The following is a 16,385-nucleotide window of genomic DNA, read 5'->3' as shown; positions in this document are numbered from 1 at the left end:
ACGAGGAAGCTGACATAAACTTACAGATTACACAACTACTAGGCATCACCACTGCACTTTCTGCGAAAACTAGGACCATGGCAATTGCTTCTATAATGGTGACGTATCAGGGAAGGCTAAAAGTTCAATTCGAAACGAACTTGGAGAATTTAATGAGATTTCTCACTTTAGAAGCTGACGCACCATGGTATATCTCTAATCAGATTGTAGAAATCAAGTAAAGGTTCACCCAAATTTAGCAATATACTATTAGACACGATTATAGAGAAGGAAATCAAACGATGGACATTCTGGAAAATCAAGCAGCAGATGATTGTTCTCTAGAAAACCTCACAACAAAAGTGTGAGACAATCTAATTCCTCCACTTTTAAGCTTTATTTTAATAATAGACTCTATGTGCGCAGCTGATAGACGCATTTATGTGTCTAATGTGTCCCAATTGTTTATATTGTTAGTACTCTATTTTGTACTTATTTGGTTATTTTATGTCTTTGTAGGTGTTTTTGGAGAAATAAGCTTTTGCGGCGAAATTGGCTAAAAAGTGGTTTTTGCGCTCGTGGGAGAAAATTACTATACAGACTCTCACTTTGGATAAGGGGTAACCTAATTACTAAGGGTCACCCCATTTCAGGGCATGTACTAAAGGGACACCGGAACTGGATAGGGGGAGGTCATCTTCAAAGTTTCAAAACTGGATTTTGGCGGGAAAAAAGGCAGCAGCGTCAACAGTTTTGGATCAATGATTTGAGCGACCTAGAAGGCGATTAAATGGGCAAATTTGGTACCCACGGACTCTACAAGACATAAGGGACCTGTTAGAAGCGATTAGACCCATCTAATTGGGCTGGATAAGTCAGAAAATCCACACAAAGTCAAGACAGTGCACACGATTTCTGTTTAGGGTTTGAGATTAGTTTGAGAGATTTATGGGATATCTTGCGTGGGATATACATCAAAACAGTTGGGTAAAAGTCCTAGAAGATATTTGAGACGATAGAATAGCTAGAAACAGCCTGTAACGCAACAAGAAGAAGATTATTCTTCAAACAACCCGTAAAGAATAATGGAGATTTCCAAGGGGTTTGATCGAGTTTCAAGGGGATTTAAAGCCTATAAATAGTTGGTTTTATGTCAGAGAAGGGGGATGAAGAGTTTGGGGTCGATACAGAGCCAGGTGGAGCGAAGAAGAAGGAGTAGCAGCAATGTTCACCTGCTGCTGCTGCTGCCATTAAAAAGCTTCAAGAACACGAAGAACAGACTCTCCAGGACAGTCTTATTTTTAGCAGCTTCAGAACAGTCTTATTTTCAGCAGCTCAACAACAGAAGAGAGGTGTCGCAGTTCGCTGCAGTTTTCTGTTGTCGTTCTTTTCTGGACGTGTTTTGTGAGTCTCAGAACTACTATTTTATAACTTTTGACTCTTTTAATTACACTTTGAGCTTTGAATTAATATGTTGAGTGCGTGATTGATATGAATAGCTAAACCCCAATACTGGGATGATGGAGGAAACCATTCTTTATGCATGAGTAATTTTATTTAATTCTTTAATGACTATTTGCACTATTATGAATGGTATTATGATTTTTATTGATTATTTGTGATTTTGTCTGATGATGTATGCTTAATCCATGAGATTCTTGATGCATCATGCTTATGATTTACATATAATACTTACAAAATCTATTTTTGGCAAAGTAAGAGTCGATATTTGTTATCAATATAAGCTTTAATTGTCTAGAATTAATAATTGAATCGCATGATTATAAGAATTGGTGAAATCCTGAGTCCCAGTATCTCTTGATCCTGTGGCAATTTTTTATATATTTTTGTTTTTAAATCTATTCAAGTCCGAGCATCGAATCCGTATTTACCGCAATCGAATTACTACAACAGCAGCATACCGACGTATAGTTTCAGTTTAATCCAATAAAATGCATGCTTAAAAAAGAAAATAAAATCTTGTCGAAATTTCGCATCATTCATGAGAGCTACACACTTGCATCTCTAAAATAACGAAATGGAAACTTAATTCACAGTTAAGCTGTTACAGGTGTAGTGGGAAGGACATCCTATAACCCATATTTAGATACAAAAATTTAATACAGATGAAAATTTGGTTTCCCTTGAAACTTAATTATTTGGCGAAAAATTAAGCCAGGTAGAGCAGTAAACTCGGTTGCGTCTTCACGAGCTCAACCCAACAGAAATTTACGCCCATCCCAACCCAGCAGCACCGCATAACAGGGTATCTTCGTATTTTGTACTTGCCAGATTAATAGGCGCAATACAACACGCGTTACGGATAACCATGTAGCACAGCATTGCAGAAAACGCTACGAAAGCATGTCATAGAGTACATAAAACACTACATAACAAAGTATAGTCCAAGACATTTCACGTGTATTTCACTAAAAAGTCTTTATGCTATCCAATTTATTTGACATTTTATCTTTGTTCTGTTGTCATATTTTTATAACAATGCATATAATATTTAAAAATTTGGAAAATATTTTATTTGGAAACCATAGATAAATGTGGCCGGTACAACACAAAATATTTATTTTTCTAGCACAACACAACACCACATGCCGTAATCTCAGGCAAAACACAACATGATGTACAATACGCTACACACTTCGTGATTTAGGTTATGCTGGGACGACATGCTTTAAACATCCAGATCCATGTATTATTCTCATCTTATGTTGTGAATATTCAACTTCGATCATATAAACAAGCACAAAAATCTAAATTCCTCTATATAAGGAATCTTTGTACACCATTTGAGAAATTATACAACAATCTATTATCCTCTTGGAGAGTACTCTTTTTATGTTTAATTTAATCTTGTCATTTTCAACAACTAAAATAATAATGAAGAATTATAAGTATGCAATAGTACGTACGTGCATGATTAATTTCCCGATCACGAAACTATATCACTGTCAGTCAATATATCATAAAATGATGGTCATCTTTTTTGTAATTCGTTTATAAAGTGGTCATACTTTTCTAATTGGTTTACAAAAATGCCATACTTTAGTGGAGATAGAGTTGGGATAAATAATGGTGTTAGTTGTATCCAAAATACCCTTTTCTTTAATTAAAACTTTTTAGCTGCAGTTATGCCATCCCAGTTGGTCGGTCGCTGACGTGGCAACTTGGACACGTGGAGACCCGAACACGTGGAAACCATTTTGTGGATGGAAAATCAGATTTTTCACAATGGTATCATTTCAATATTTATATATGCAGACATTTATACTAACCTTCCCACTACAACAAACAAAACAGATAACATGCTCAAACAACAAATTGGTGGAAACAACAGTGCATGGTGTATCAATTCATACGAGGCATCAAGCAGCAGCAACAACAGTGCAGTAGATGCATCAAGCAACAACGATATCATTTTTAATTGATGTGACATTGGTATGATGATCCTATTGATTGTCCATGGATCTATTCAAGGTGTAAGAATGTACCTTGCAATGGAGTAATGAAGTTGTTGAAAGCTCAAAGAGATGCTCTTTTTGCCAAGAAGTTCTTGTGATGCTTAATCTGCTCATACTTTGAGTAGTTTGCAGATGCCACACAAACCAAAAGAAAAAAGAAATATATGAAAGTTCAACTCCCAACTCCACGTTTCTGCTTTACTTGTGGTGACAAGAGTCATATGTACAAAAGTTTTCCATGGAAGAATCAACCTTCCACGAAGAAATGTAAGAGAACAATGATGGTAAAGATATGCCAGAGTGTACACAATTATAATATTGCTTACCTCAAGTGCTCCAACTTTCTTGAATTTCAATGGGTGTCTGATGCTGTTATTTGACCATCATCCTCTGCAACTCCTAGGACTAGAAGTATAAAATGTATCGGTCCGGAAAATCCCATCCCACAAAGACACATGTTTAGCGTGCTACGTGCTGTGTTGGGTTGTGCCAGAGATTCATATGTGCTTTGATGTGCCGTGCTAAATGTCATGTTGTGGCATAAAAATAATCGTATTGTGCCATGTTGTGCTGTGCTAGTCCACTTATTTTATGTTTTCCAAAGTAAATAGTTTTTCGATATTTTAGTTAGTATATGTATTATTATATATAAAAAGTAATCAGCATAACGAAAATAAAATGTTAACATGCTAAAATAAGGAGTTTTTTGAAATATGTATGAAATGTGATATATTACGTCGTATTTTATGCGTGATTTTACATGCATTATTCTCGTGTTGTGTTATGTTGTGTCGCGTGCTTACACGTGCCATATGATGTACCGTGCCGATGTTCCTATTTTTCTAGCACATTACATCACACTAACCTAACATGTTGTATCCGTGATGTGTCAGGTCATGTGTTGTGCCATAAACGTGCTGGACCGTCCCAATTAACAACTCTACCTTGGACTGATAAAGTACCTTCTTCATCTTCAGAATGATAAACAACTTCATCATTATTTGAGAGTTGTATGTTAACATACTCCAACTCATCCTGTATTTGTTTAACTGATATTTCAACATCCACTACACCATTATCATCTACATTAACAAATAACTTCTTACCACTTATAATACCCAAACTCCTAATGACTACAGTAATAGATAGAGACCAGCCTAAGGCTTCTCCTTAATAGCTCAGGTGATTTATTATACATCATTCTCTTGTTAGGTGTTAAAAAAAATAGATGGATCAAGTGTGACTTGTGGTGCAGCTCGGTTAATGTGTATACTTTTTAACTTCTTATGTGTTGAATAACAACTATTTGCAACTGACAGATAAGAACTTAAAGGGAATTCATCACTAAGAGGAACCTTCATGTTAGTAACATTCATGTAAAGAGGAATATACCAATCATATTCAACTGCTTCTTTATCTCACATTTCATAGACTTCATCATCCTTATCAATTTAAACTAGGTTTGTCTCAATGAACCAAGTGAAGTTAACCTTCTTAATAGGTGGTAATTTATGCGTAACATGAACAACATACTAAAACCGTTTAATCCACTATAATTGATACTAATATTAACAAAAAACCCTAACCTTATTTGTATCAGATTATTCAACCCTAATACTTCTAATTAGGTTCTTCACATATTTTCTGCACAGACAGATATCAGATAACATTTTAATCCCCAATTTTCCCTAATTAGGGTTTATGAAAAAAAATCCCTAAATTTGCAAAATTAGGGTTTCTGAAAATAGTTTGAAATTCACAATACGGGTTTATGATTAGCAACCTCATCGTGTTTGCGAACATTGGGACGCGATCTTGTAAGAAACCCATTGTTTTAAACAACCAGTTACTAGTTTAAGCTCACCAATCTTCACAGAAACACCATTGGCATTATCAAACCATATAAGGAACTATGTGAACAAAACCCTCACTATTGATGATAAAACTCACTTGAAATGTCTCATTCTTCACTCAATCACCATTTTTTGCAGATCTTGTAGAATAAACACAAAGAGGCGGCAAATAATGAAGACGAAATGAAAACCTTGAATTATATAGATTGTGTTTAGTTGTGACTAATCATGTTTGTCTATTGGATCCTCGAGATGTAACAGTCACCCGATCTATGGTAACAAATGTAGTTAGGTTAAGGATAAAAAGGTAAATATACAGATCAATTTGACTCTGAATTTTGGGGACTATCGGCTTAACCCTGCTAAAAACTCAAATATACATGACTGTTTTGCAAATTGTTTGTAACGGTATGACTGGTTTGTAAATCGGACATTAACTGTGTGACTGTAGATGTGGAAAATCCTACCTCTACATCCAAGGTATTATAATCACACATAAAGAAGTAAACAAGCAAGAGATGAAGATGAACACAAGGTATACGTGTTTCGGCATGATTACCTACGTCCACGGGGGTGAAAGACAATCTTATTACTTGATTCAAGGTTACAAATGGTGATTCTCACTAACAAGTTCTCTATTCTCTCCATAAAGCTCTTAGTGTTCTCTCTCTATCTCACTGGATTGCCCTGTTTAGCACTCTACAAGGCTCTCTATTTACAGTTACACATGATGATACATCCAACTAACAGTGTGAGTCGTGGTATATCTTTCTTGATGTCCTTAAGGCGATGAGTAACATTCTTCCCGAGATGTCGAGTCGAGCTTGGTGATGCCTTCTCCTGATATTCCTTTCGTCCGATGTGGGTCCTTATAGTGAGCTGTGGCTGATGTCGTTTTTGATACCCTTAGTCCCGAGTCCAACTTTGACTCGATCCTTCTTATATTCTCAACTGCTTTGTCAGGGAATTTATTACCCTGATAGGCATCTTTTCTGTCACGTCCGAGTTTTCACCTTTACACGTATCGACTTCACGAGCTCCTTTGATATCTCTTTTCTCGCACCGAGCTGGGATAAAGTGATTCAATGTATCACACCACACTTGTTACTCGTGCAACGTCGCCTAGGATTAGTCCACCTGGATCCGTGGATTATTCACTCCTACAGCGACTATTTTGTAGATTTTCCATAAATATATACCAAGTTATCAACTGATATGGATAGAAAGAATTGATTAGTTCGAATGTTGGATTCTTAGCGAATTTGTAACAGTGTAATATTGTAAATTTGTAATCCATCTTTTATTATTCGGCAAGTAACAGATGGAATCTTGGATGAGTATAGGCAGACCATGAAACACGCTGACAGTTATCTTTTCTTTTATTATTTTATATATGAACAAACTGTGTCATTTTTGTAATCAAATTCATTACTCAGTTGAGATTCGATCGAGATGACAAGATCATATCTTTTATCATTTCACTGGCTATGGATAATTTTTTCCTTACATTTGTCTTTATTTTCCCGTTCGCCGTTCCAAAAAACAAAAGCATGATGGGATCGTAGGTGCTTCTTCTCATCATTTGTTGCGTTGCAATAATATCACTGGTCAGTTTCTAACCTTACGTGTCCACCAATAATGTATAATCTCGTGAACCATTTGGGAATGCATGGTGATCAGATCAGGGATGGTTCTATCAACTCAATGATATGAATTGGGTTGTTATTTAGCAAAAGAAGAAAACATATAAAAAAAATAATAAAATGAATAAGTAAGTTAGTGGATTATACGGAAAACAACACCCAACCATTAATTTCTTTTTGTTTGCTAGATGAAAACAAAGGCAACCAATCCCGGAAAATCTGGAATGTTGTCGAGGTATCTTTTCGAAAAATTCCAATGAGAGACTTGTCAATTCAAATGTCAAAATTATCTCGTCGTCGATCGTCCTTGTGAAGTACAAAGAGAGTGCGCGCGGAAGCGAGGAAACTCGCAGCAAGTTGAAGTATCCAACAAGATATCAAGGACGAAGTCGTAAGGGACGAAGTCGTAAGGGACGAAGTAAGATTACTTGGATGAAAAGACAAGCCACGAGATACATAAATTATGGAGCAAGAAAGAGACAGGTGTCCCGACAAACCCATGTGAGGATAGTGAAAGAAGGGGAAAAACTTTATGGAAAATGGTATGGGCAAAGTATAAGGCACCTCCGCGAGAACGTAGCGAAGTAAAGTGAGTTGTACACCATTAGGGTTGGTTGGCCTATAAATAGAGGTCCTTGAGCAAGATGTGGGGATCGGATTTTCGGAGAATGGGAGAGCTTAGCCTAAGAGGCACCAAGGTACATAAGATCATACGGTTTACGACGAGATCATCAAAAAATAAACTTTTGAAAGCTTTGGTCGGTAATCCCCATTGAAATAAGAATGCCTTCACGGGAATGATTGTATCTTCTTCAAGTTGAACTTTGTTATTGAAGCATCTTCTATTTCTCTACAGCCATGTAGCCCATCAAACCGCGTATGGAAGATTATTCCATATGGAATCTTGAGTATCATCTGGCCATTTCCATCTCCACATATTTAAACAAACTGGGGTAGTATTAGGGAAAACATTTTTCACCTGACAGTACTTCATAACTATAATATGGTACTGGAGTATTTTCTAGATTTTTTATTTTTATTTTGGATCGGGAATATTCTCTAGATTTTTTGATACAAAAATGATCGTAGATCACACTTAAAACTGTCAAATAAAGTCTAAACCGGCTTTTAAACGATAATTGGTCCTATCTTATAATAGGGAAAGGCTTTTGTGTATCCTAATAAAAAGGCTTTTGTTTATGTTGCAAGTTTTAAGTGCTTTCTCAACACTTTCTTGAATGATTTTTTTTTTCTAGGAAAAAAGAAGTCCAACCATGTGTGATCTATGCCCACATGATCTATATGGTAATCAATATGGCCATCTAAAGTAAGCTCTTTCAGGTGGACTGCTACCAAGAACAAGATTCTTACTCAAGATTAAGAACATGGGTTAATTATTGCTGTATGTGCATTAATGATGCAGAAACTCCTATATATAGACTTCTTTATTGCAGTGTAGCTAGCCACATTTGGAACTTCTTCGGTGCAGAATTCAAGCTCATCTGGGCCATCCCTCTTACGATAGATGTTGCATACGTACCTGGCCATGCCCTTTAAGTATGTCCAGAAAAAATCTGGTGATTAAAGTTTTACCTGTTGCTATCCTTTGGTCCCGGTGGAAGGAAAGGAATGATAGAGCTTTCAACAAGTTGCTCGCAATTGCAAAGATTATACAAAATATCAAACATATTATTACTTTCAGGCAATACCTCAAACATGAATTCCAGAACTCCTCACTTAAAGAGTTCATGATTATCTGGATGAAAGTAGTTTTCGAACCCTTATTTACGGATCAAAAAATGAAAAAAGTTCTTCGTGGCACCTGTTATTGAAATTCAAGACTGAGAACATCACACGTACATTCAAATTTTCAAAATGTACAGTCAATTGTCAACACCGTCATTGAAGTATTCATTCTACAAACAGATATAGACAAGAAATAAACCTGTCTTTACAGCTACAGAGAATAACACTACACTGTAAGGGCGAAACAGAAAGAATCATGTGAAGATAAAGGCTGTTTGATTCAAGCAAACATGACAAACAGTACAAATACGCGCCACCCATTAAAAATAAGTAAATCAAATGCAGAACATAAGCGTACATTTCCTTGTAAGTAAACAGATAATTAATTACATCTTATATCACTTCGTAGTCATTCTGGAAATGCGTCAATGATGGAAGGAAATGCCGGAATTGGAACTATATTGAAGCGAGGGAAGCCTGCATTATTCAATAACGTGTTCCATTCAACTTCAGTTCTTTCTTTTCCACCAGAAGTATGAGCTATCATCACTAGATCAAATGCAAATGCTGTGTTATCGAATGAACCATTTCCATCTGGTCGAAGTACGCAATCAACTATAATAACTTTCCCATTCTTCTTCTTCGCGATTGCTTTACGACAATTTTTCAAGATCTTTACACAGTCTTCGTCACCCCAGTCGTGCAATATCCACTGCATCAGGCACACCACATAAGTTAGATTCTATATTAATTCTTAGTAAAAAATCATATATATTTGGCATCTAACTTCAAAATCAGCTACAAAATTATGGTTTCATAAACAAATAAAAAAAGTGAGCTAACCTTCATGATGACAGCATCAGCTTCTACAATATGAACAAACATATCACCGCCAACATGCACAATTCCTTGTTGTTCAGGTGCCGTAGCGACTACATGAGGTAGATCAAAATTAATACCTTTAATATGAGGATTAGCCTTTACAATCTCGGTGATCATTATCCCAGTCCCTCCACCAACATCAACCAGTGATTCGATCCCATTGAATCCATCTTTGTACTTGACCAACACCGCGTTGATTATTATCTCAGCTGTACATCTCATTGCATCGTTAAAGAGGTGATTAAACTGTGGATTAGCTAAGGCACAATCCCAAATCTCAACCCCGTGAGCCTTCTCAAAAGGCAAACCACCTTCTTTAACACATTTCCCCATGTACTGCCATGGATTAAGTAGCCATGGATCAAGTTGCGCTAAAAGAAGCGGTGATAAACTAAATTGAGAATCTCTCAATAACCATTTGGATGATGGAGTCAAATCATAGTAAATTTGATTGCTTTCTTTATCAATATGTATGGAAAATATGCGCTTGCGAACCAATAATCTCATCACACGGGTAAGATAGTCGATATTCGGAGATGATGATGATGATGATGATGTGGTTGTTGGGAAATTGTTGATGATCTCTGATACTGTGATGGGACGACCATGAGAGTTTATGATATCTGGTATACCAAGTTCAACTGCACATTTCAATGCAATTGAATCGACAAATGCATATATGTGCTCCCACATTTCTATTTGCCCTTTCAATTTTTTTTCTTCTTCATGAGTATTATTCTCCATCTCTATGTTCCCTAATTGATCAGAGACCTGGATCTGAGTTTCTAAGATAAATGTCACCCTAGCCCTCTTGCTAATTACTGAACTGATGGACACCACAACAACAATTTTTCTGAGATAATGCAAGTAGAAATTCCTTTACAGATGAGGGGATGTAATGGCTCATTGGCCTGACTCCGACTAATAAAATAAAAGGTATCCTGTATTCTCATGCAGAAGACAAGATTAATTCAAGTGTCAGATGACTCACAACCAACCACCCCTGTCTTATTGTTTTTATTATAAAGGCATGAAAAATAGCGATTACGACCAGATTAAAAAGAACTAAACAAAAAGTCTTAAAGTTGTATCAAACGAATAAATAAATATATATCCAGTATATACTCCCTCCGTTCTATTTCAGATGATGTTCTAGGAGTTTTCACGTTTATTAAAAAAAAAAGAGATATTAAAACTTTACGCCTATGCCCATGAAAAAAATCTTCAAACATTAATTGTTATTAGTGCGTTTAAAAATAAACTTATATTTCTAACACAAAATGTAAAGGTGTTGTTGGTAGTTTTTTGGAAAAATATGAAAACCTTCGAGTATTGTGGAACAAAAAAAATAACCCTAAAACATCATCTAAAATGGAACGGAGCGAATACTAGTTTTTTTCCCATAAACGGACAGAGTAATAAAGCAAGTTGTATCAAACTGTCGACGATAGTACATAAAATTTTGATGCGCCGGCAGATAAAATAACTAAGGAAAATAAGCATAACTTGTAAATGTAATAAAATCTTACCAAAAATAAAATGCACCTTTCTTATAGGTGATCAATAAACTTCTTCGACCGGAAATGACCTTTCGGGGTAGCTATGCCCTTCCTCTTCCCGCGATGGATACTACTAAGTCTAATGGTATCATCATCTGATGATCCTAGAAATACCTGTACATTTTCTTCTCCTAGTGCTTGCATTGAGACCAAGCTGTTGACATGCAATAATGGTAACCGTATTGGCTTTGTCCCCCTATGTGTACATTTCCAAGTCTTTTCTGAAGTTGTTGTTGTCTCTAGGCTATACCGAAGCATATGTCCACGATCATTGATTGTAATTGCTTCCCGATCCGTAAGGAAAAATAACCTATGACGTCGGTACTTGAATTCAATTGCAATATTGAACTCTTTACTCCAACTGTAAGCTTTTTCGTAACTAATACTATTGCGATCGCCATGCAGATTCTTCTTTAAAAACCATATGTCTGCAAAGCCTTCACCTAGGTTTTTACATACAAGACATAGAAAACCATTGGAAACATATAGTCCCTGAGTACTATGTGGAGACAAACCAGGTGGTGTAGGAAGCGAGCAGAATTTTTCATCGGCTAAATTGAAGGCCACTATCTCCTCTTCCCCATCACAGAGCCAATGAAGGGAACCATTTACGCAAACACTCCCAACACAATGGTCTCCATTATTTGGTAAAACGTAGTAACTGCTTTCTCCTAGATTTCTCCATCCTTTTCCGCTACCAAGTGTATACACGTCTACTTGTCCATGCGAGTACGAAGGCTTGAGCTTATTACTGTAAGCATAAGATACTCGAACAACCTTGTATTTATCAGTTAAAGGATGGTAACCAAATCCATGTACAAAGGAAATCCCATCATACTTTTCCTTTGCTATTCGTGGAAGGCACACCAATTCACGGGTGATCAGGTTACATATATGGAAAATGGGTCATTTGTCCAAATATTTTTAAAACACGGTTCTAATGGACGAGTAAAAATTAGAACGGGTGAAATGGACACAAAAAAAATAGCAAGAATGAAACTGGATTCATCCTGGCTTAAACTTAAAAAATAGCGAGGATGAAACTGGATGCATCCTATGTAAATTAAAAATAAGAATAAGTATTTGAAAATGGGCAGGATGAAACTGTTTACATCCTGGCTTTACATTTTTGTCCATTTAAACAGTATCAAAATCTAGATGTCTTTTTCACCCAGAAATTGTTGATTTTAATCTTTTTAACCAATTGTGTGTTACATATATACGAAGGTTCATCAGTCTACGATGATTTCATACCCTTCCCCAATCAATTTGGAGAGGATCCATCATCGTTGATGCAAAGTAAATAACTTTGATTTTAAAAGGTTTATTATATTGATGATGAATCTTATATTATTTTTGAAACAGGTGCACTTGCATTACCTACTACCACTGCCTCCAGAGTGTTGATTGTTATGAATATACCAGAAGTGGATGAATTCCATAAAAAGTAAGTATACCGAATAAAATTAAGACCATATGACTTTATTACGTACTAAAACTACAAAATTAATTTATGTCAAGAGACAATAGAATCACAGTGATTTGCTCTCCACAACCGGATGATCCTATCGAAAATAAAATGACCATACAAGAAGAAACTGACAGTGAAAATAAGGTAAGCGTGTCTTTGGTACATTTTTTACATCACTGTTAAAAGAAAGGTATACTTTGACTTTGAGATTTGGGAGTCATAGAACAGTCAGGATTTATCCGGATGGCCGATCATGCGATTCTTATCACCGGGATGGAGTTTTTAAAGCCGACGGCCAAAACTATCCAGTTATATTAGTATATTTCTATCTACTATCCATCTCTTCTCTCTGAAACACTTCGAACACATATATTTTCTCCAACCTTTGTTTGATTTTATCAATTTAGTTTTATATGGTTCGCTGATTAATTTATAACTCTTTCTATCTTCAAGAGGTCTGAATTAGTTTTGCAACAAACCAATGTCAACTGTAGGTTACTAGAAAAAAAAGATTCATGTTGAATTACAATTGACAATTTATGTTAAATCAGAGTAAGATAGTAATAAAATATATGTGTTGTCTCTATTTTTTAATCTTTTCATTTCAACATCATCTGTTTATTTTACGATTTTTGCAGGAACATCCTACAACAAAAGAATTGAGTTGTCTATTATTAACCTAAAATGTATACATTCCTCTGGACAATCACTAATGCATTAAAGACATGTACATTGGTTAAGAAAATGGGAAAACCCCTATATTAAGAATAGAAAATAAGGTATTTCACTAGGATAAGAATGAAATATGGGAATAAAAGTGCTAAAAGGTGACTGAGTAACTAAATTGCTTACTTATTTTTCAAAGTATTTGGATACATTAACTAAGATGTAGTATGTTTTAATGTATTACACATGACACCAAATTATAGCAAGTTCACCAAGTTTTTTATTTTCTCTTTCGATTAGAATAGAGTTCTGTTTTAATGTATGTAAATTGAAGGCTATCATGGGAGGTTTATCCGGGGCCGTAAGGCCCCAGTGATACCTAGTTCAACCATAAAAACAAGGAACTCGATCTGAATGAGCGATTTTGGGAGTCCTTCTCTATATTTTATGAGGTTCGTCTCCCGAAACAACAAAATGTATCCTCTTAGATGATGAATTATTAACACGGGGAGAAAGGTGAGCAGAGAAGAATACTTATAATGTATGGTTAATCAATATATGGAGGGTGAAAAGAACCACCGAGTCACTCTGGAATTGGCTAAGAAATCTGTATTTTTTATTACCTTTCCTTTTATAAAAGTTAAAAGAGACGTACTCGGTTACTTATTCCCAAGACCTTTTATAAAACTTAAAAGAGACGTACTCAGTTACTTATTCCCAAAGATAAACAAGTGTTTGACGTGTGCGTTTCCCTGAGAAATTAGAATGAGAGGAACTTCAATTCTGAAACTTTTCTCATCAATTAACTCGAATATACAAACATAACCCCAAACGAAGTAATAGTCTCGAATCAGGAAGGATTTCTATTTTTCGTAGTTGTCTTTGTTTGAGATACCTTTTTACCTAGCCATAATAATGCTCAATTTCAAGCCAACTAAGGCCCAAGATCCAATTTGGAACCTATTTTTCGCACTTGTCTCAGTTTTTTCTTACCATAATTTTCCGTTTCCCAAACCAAGACAACTTCCAAATTGGAGTCTTTTCTGATTCTAGAGTCTCATCATAAAGCCTATATATATCTGAGAACGAAGGTATTGGTTCTCACGTTCTTCTTCTTCACTTTTTTCTTTCTCTGTTCATAAGGTTTTTTATTTACTAGTTTTTTTCTTTGCAACCTTTTTACTGATAAGATATGTCGACTTCAAAGATGGTAACCTTGAAGAGTTCTGATGGAGAAACTTTTGATGTTGAAGAATCCGTTGCTCTTCAATCTCAAACCATCAAGCATATGATCGAAGATGATTGTGCTGATAACGGAATACCATTACCCAATGTAACAAGCAATATTTTGGCCAAAGTTATTGAATACTGCAGAAAACATGACGATAATGCCGATGAAAAAGCGAAAGATGATGAACTTAAGAACTGGGATGCTGAGTTTGTTAAGGTCGATCAGTCTACGTTGTTTGATCTTATTTTGGCTTCAAATTATCTGAATGTTAAGGAGTTGTTGGATTTGACTTGCCAGACAGTTGCTGATATGATCAAAGGAAAGTCACCAAAGGAGATCCGCAAGACATTCAACATTAAGAATGACTTTACCCCTGCAGAAGAGGAGGAGGTCAGAAGGGAGAACCAGTGGGATTTTGAATGATTCGAAACCTAAACAAACCAGATGATGATCATCTGACTATGGTTTCTTTTCTTTTTGGTTTAATTTATGTTGTTTCTTCTGATGGATTTCCCATCAAAAGATCAAGAGAGGAGCGAGAGAGAGATCACACACAAAACTCATAAGAATTACATTGATTAAACACTTTCTGTATACATTTCAGTAGCCAACATATATGCTTTTTATAGGCTTACAAGAACACTTTAATACTAACCCAACAACTACCATGAACCCTATTTGTTAGGATCCACGTTCCACATCCATGATACATAAATCACTTCCAAAAGACTAGGACACCTTATTCACACGTCCAACGTCATGGGTTTCTACATAAACTTGTTCAATAATTCCTAAATATTAGAATTAAGGTAAACATCTTCGGATTATAAATCCAACACCCTCCCTTAATTCAAAAACGTTCAATATTTTGTTTTCTCCATCATTATTGTAACGATTATCGTCGTATGATCGTCTTACGCTAGGCCAAATATGGGATTTGGTGACAGTTTGATATTTTTTACCATGACAGTTTTGCAAAAAGCGTCACGATAGATTGATGGTCATGCATAGATGACGACTCTCCTGGATAACCGTCATTTATAGCTGTTACAGTCCTGACGCCTACCTAAACTGTCACAGCAAACGCCTACTCCGACATTAAATGCTAGAAAGGGTCATAGTAGAGCTACCATACAATGACAGTTATGAAATGTCATCTGACATGATATTTATTAACAGTGGAAGTAGTTCATAATATCTGACGACTTGGTGATACACTAGCTCGTAAATATACTGACATTTTGCAGATGAAATGTCACAATAACTAACTATATACAATGACGGTTTGATGATAAATAGTCACGCTAGCTCATAATATAGAAACAAAGGTGTGGGTCATTTCATAAAATGTCGGTTGGGCCTGGACTTAGGCATGGGCAGTTTAAACTCATTCGCTTATCAAAACCGCTGCCATATTAAGGATCCAACTGCCAATATTGATGCATCTTTTTCTAATCCAAGGGTTTATATAAAAAACCTAATAATATACAGTCCAACTACTCACCGCCTCCCTTTATATTCCTTTCTTCTCGTCTTTCTCTCCTATCCACTACCAAGCCCTCTCTGTTCGGGTAATCACATCGTCAAGCCCCTAAATCAGGTTGTTTCTTCCCAGTATTCTTGTTTTATTATATTGAAAGATTGAATAAATGGTTGGTCTTGTAATTGTAAGACAGATTTCATATACTCTCGATCGATTTAACACGAGTTTTTCTTTTGTGTAGATTTAAAAAAAAAAATTTATCGTGGGCACCATTGACTGGAAATTATTTACGGCAAGAATCCATTGAAAATCAAAGCAACATCTCTAGCACTGAACGAACGGATATCGATTTATGAACTATTGAACTTCTACTAATAATAATTTTTTATTCCTACA

At 35.7% G+C, this 16,385-nt stretch overlaps 2 protein-coding genes across 2 annotated transcripts; one reads left to right on the top strand and one right to left on the bottom strand.

Annotated features, from left to right (window-relative positions):
• Window positions 1-8,956: 8,956 nt before the first annotated feature.
• On the bottom strand, window positions 8,957-10,555 carry LOC113329987 ((R,S)-reticuline 7-O-methyltransferase-like). Its single transcript, XM_026576841.1, has 2 exons — window positions 9,541-10,555; window positions 8,957-9,409 (listed from the first exon to the last, which is right to left on the bottom strand). The coding sequence occupies exons 1-2, from the start codon at window positions 10,321-10,323 to the stop codon at window positions 9,107-9,109; spliced, it is 1,086 nt and encodes a 361-aa protein (XP_026432626.1). The 5' UTR covers window positions 10,324-10,555; the 3' UTR covers window positions 8,957-9,106.
• Window positions 10,556-14,467: 3,912 nt separating this feature from the next.
• On the top strand, window positions 14,468-14,929 carry LOC113329988 (SKP1-like protein 1B). The gene has a single exon (XM_026576842.1). It carries the CDS (start codon window positions 14,468-14,470, stop codon window positions 14,927-14,929), a length of 462 nt encoding a protein of 153 aa, XP_026432627.1.
• The last annotated feature ends 1,456 nt before the right edge of the window (window positions 14,930-16,385 follow it).

Source organism: Papaver somniferum, unplaced genomic scaffold (genome assembly GCF_003573695.1).
Source record: "Papaver somniferum cultivar HN1 unplaced genomic scaffold, ASM357369v1 unplaced-scaffold_117, whole genome shotgun sequence".
In the NCBI taxonomy this organism is placed as follows: Eukaryota; Viridiplantae; Streptophyta; class Magnoliopsida; order Ranunculales; family Papaveraceae; genus Papaver; species Papaver somniferum.
This window is presented reverse-complemented; position numbering and strand designations above follow the sequence as displayed.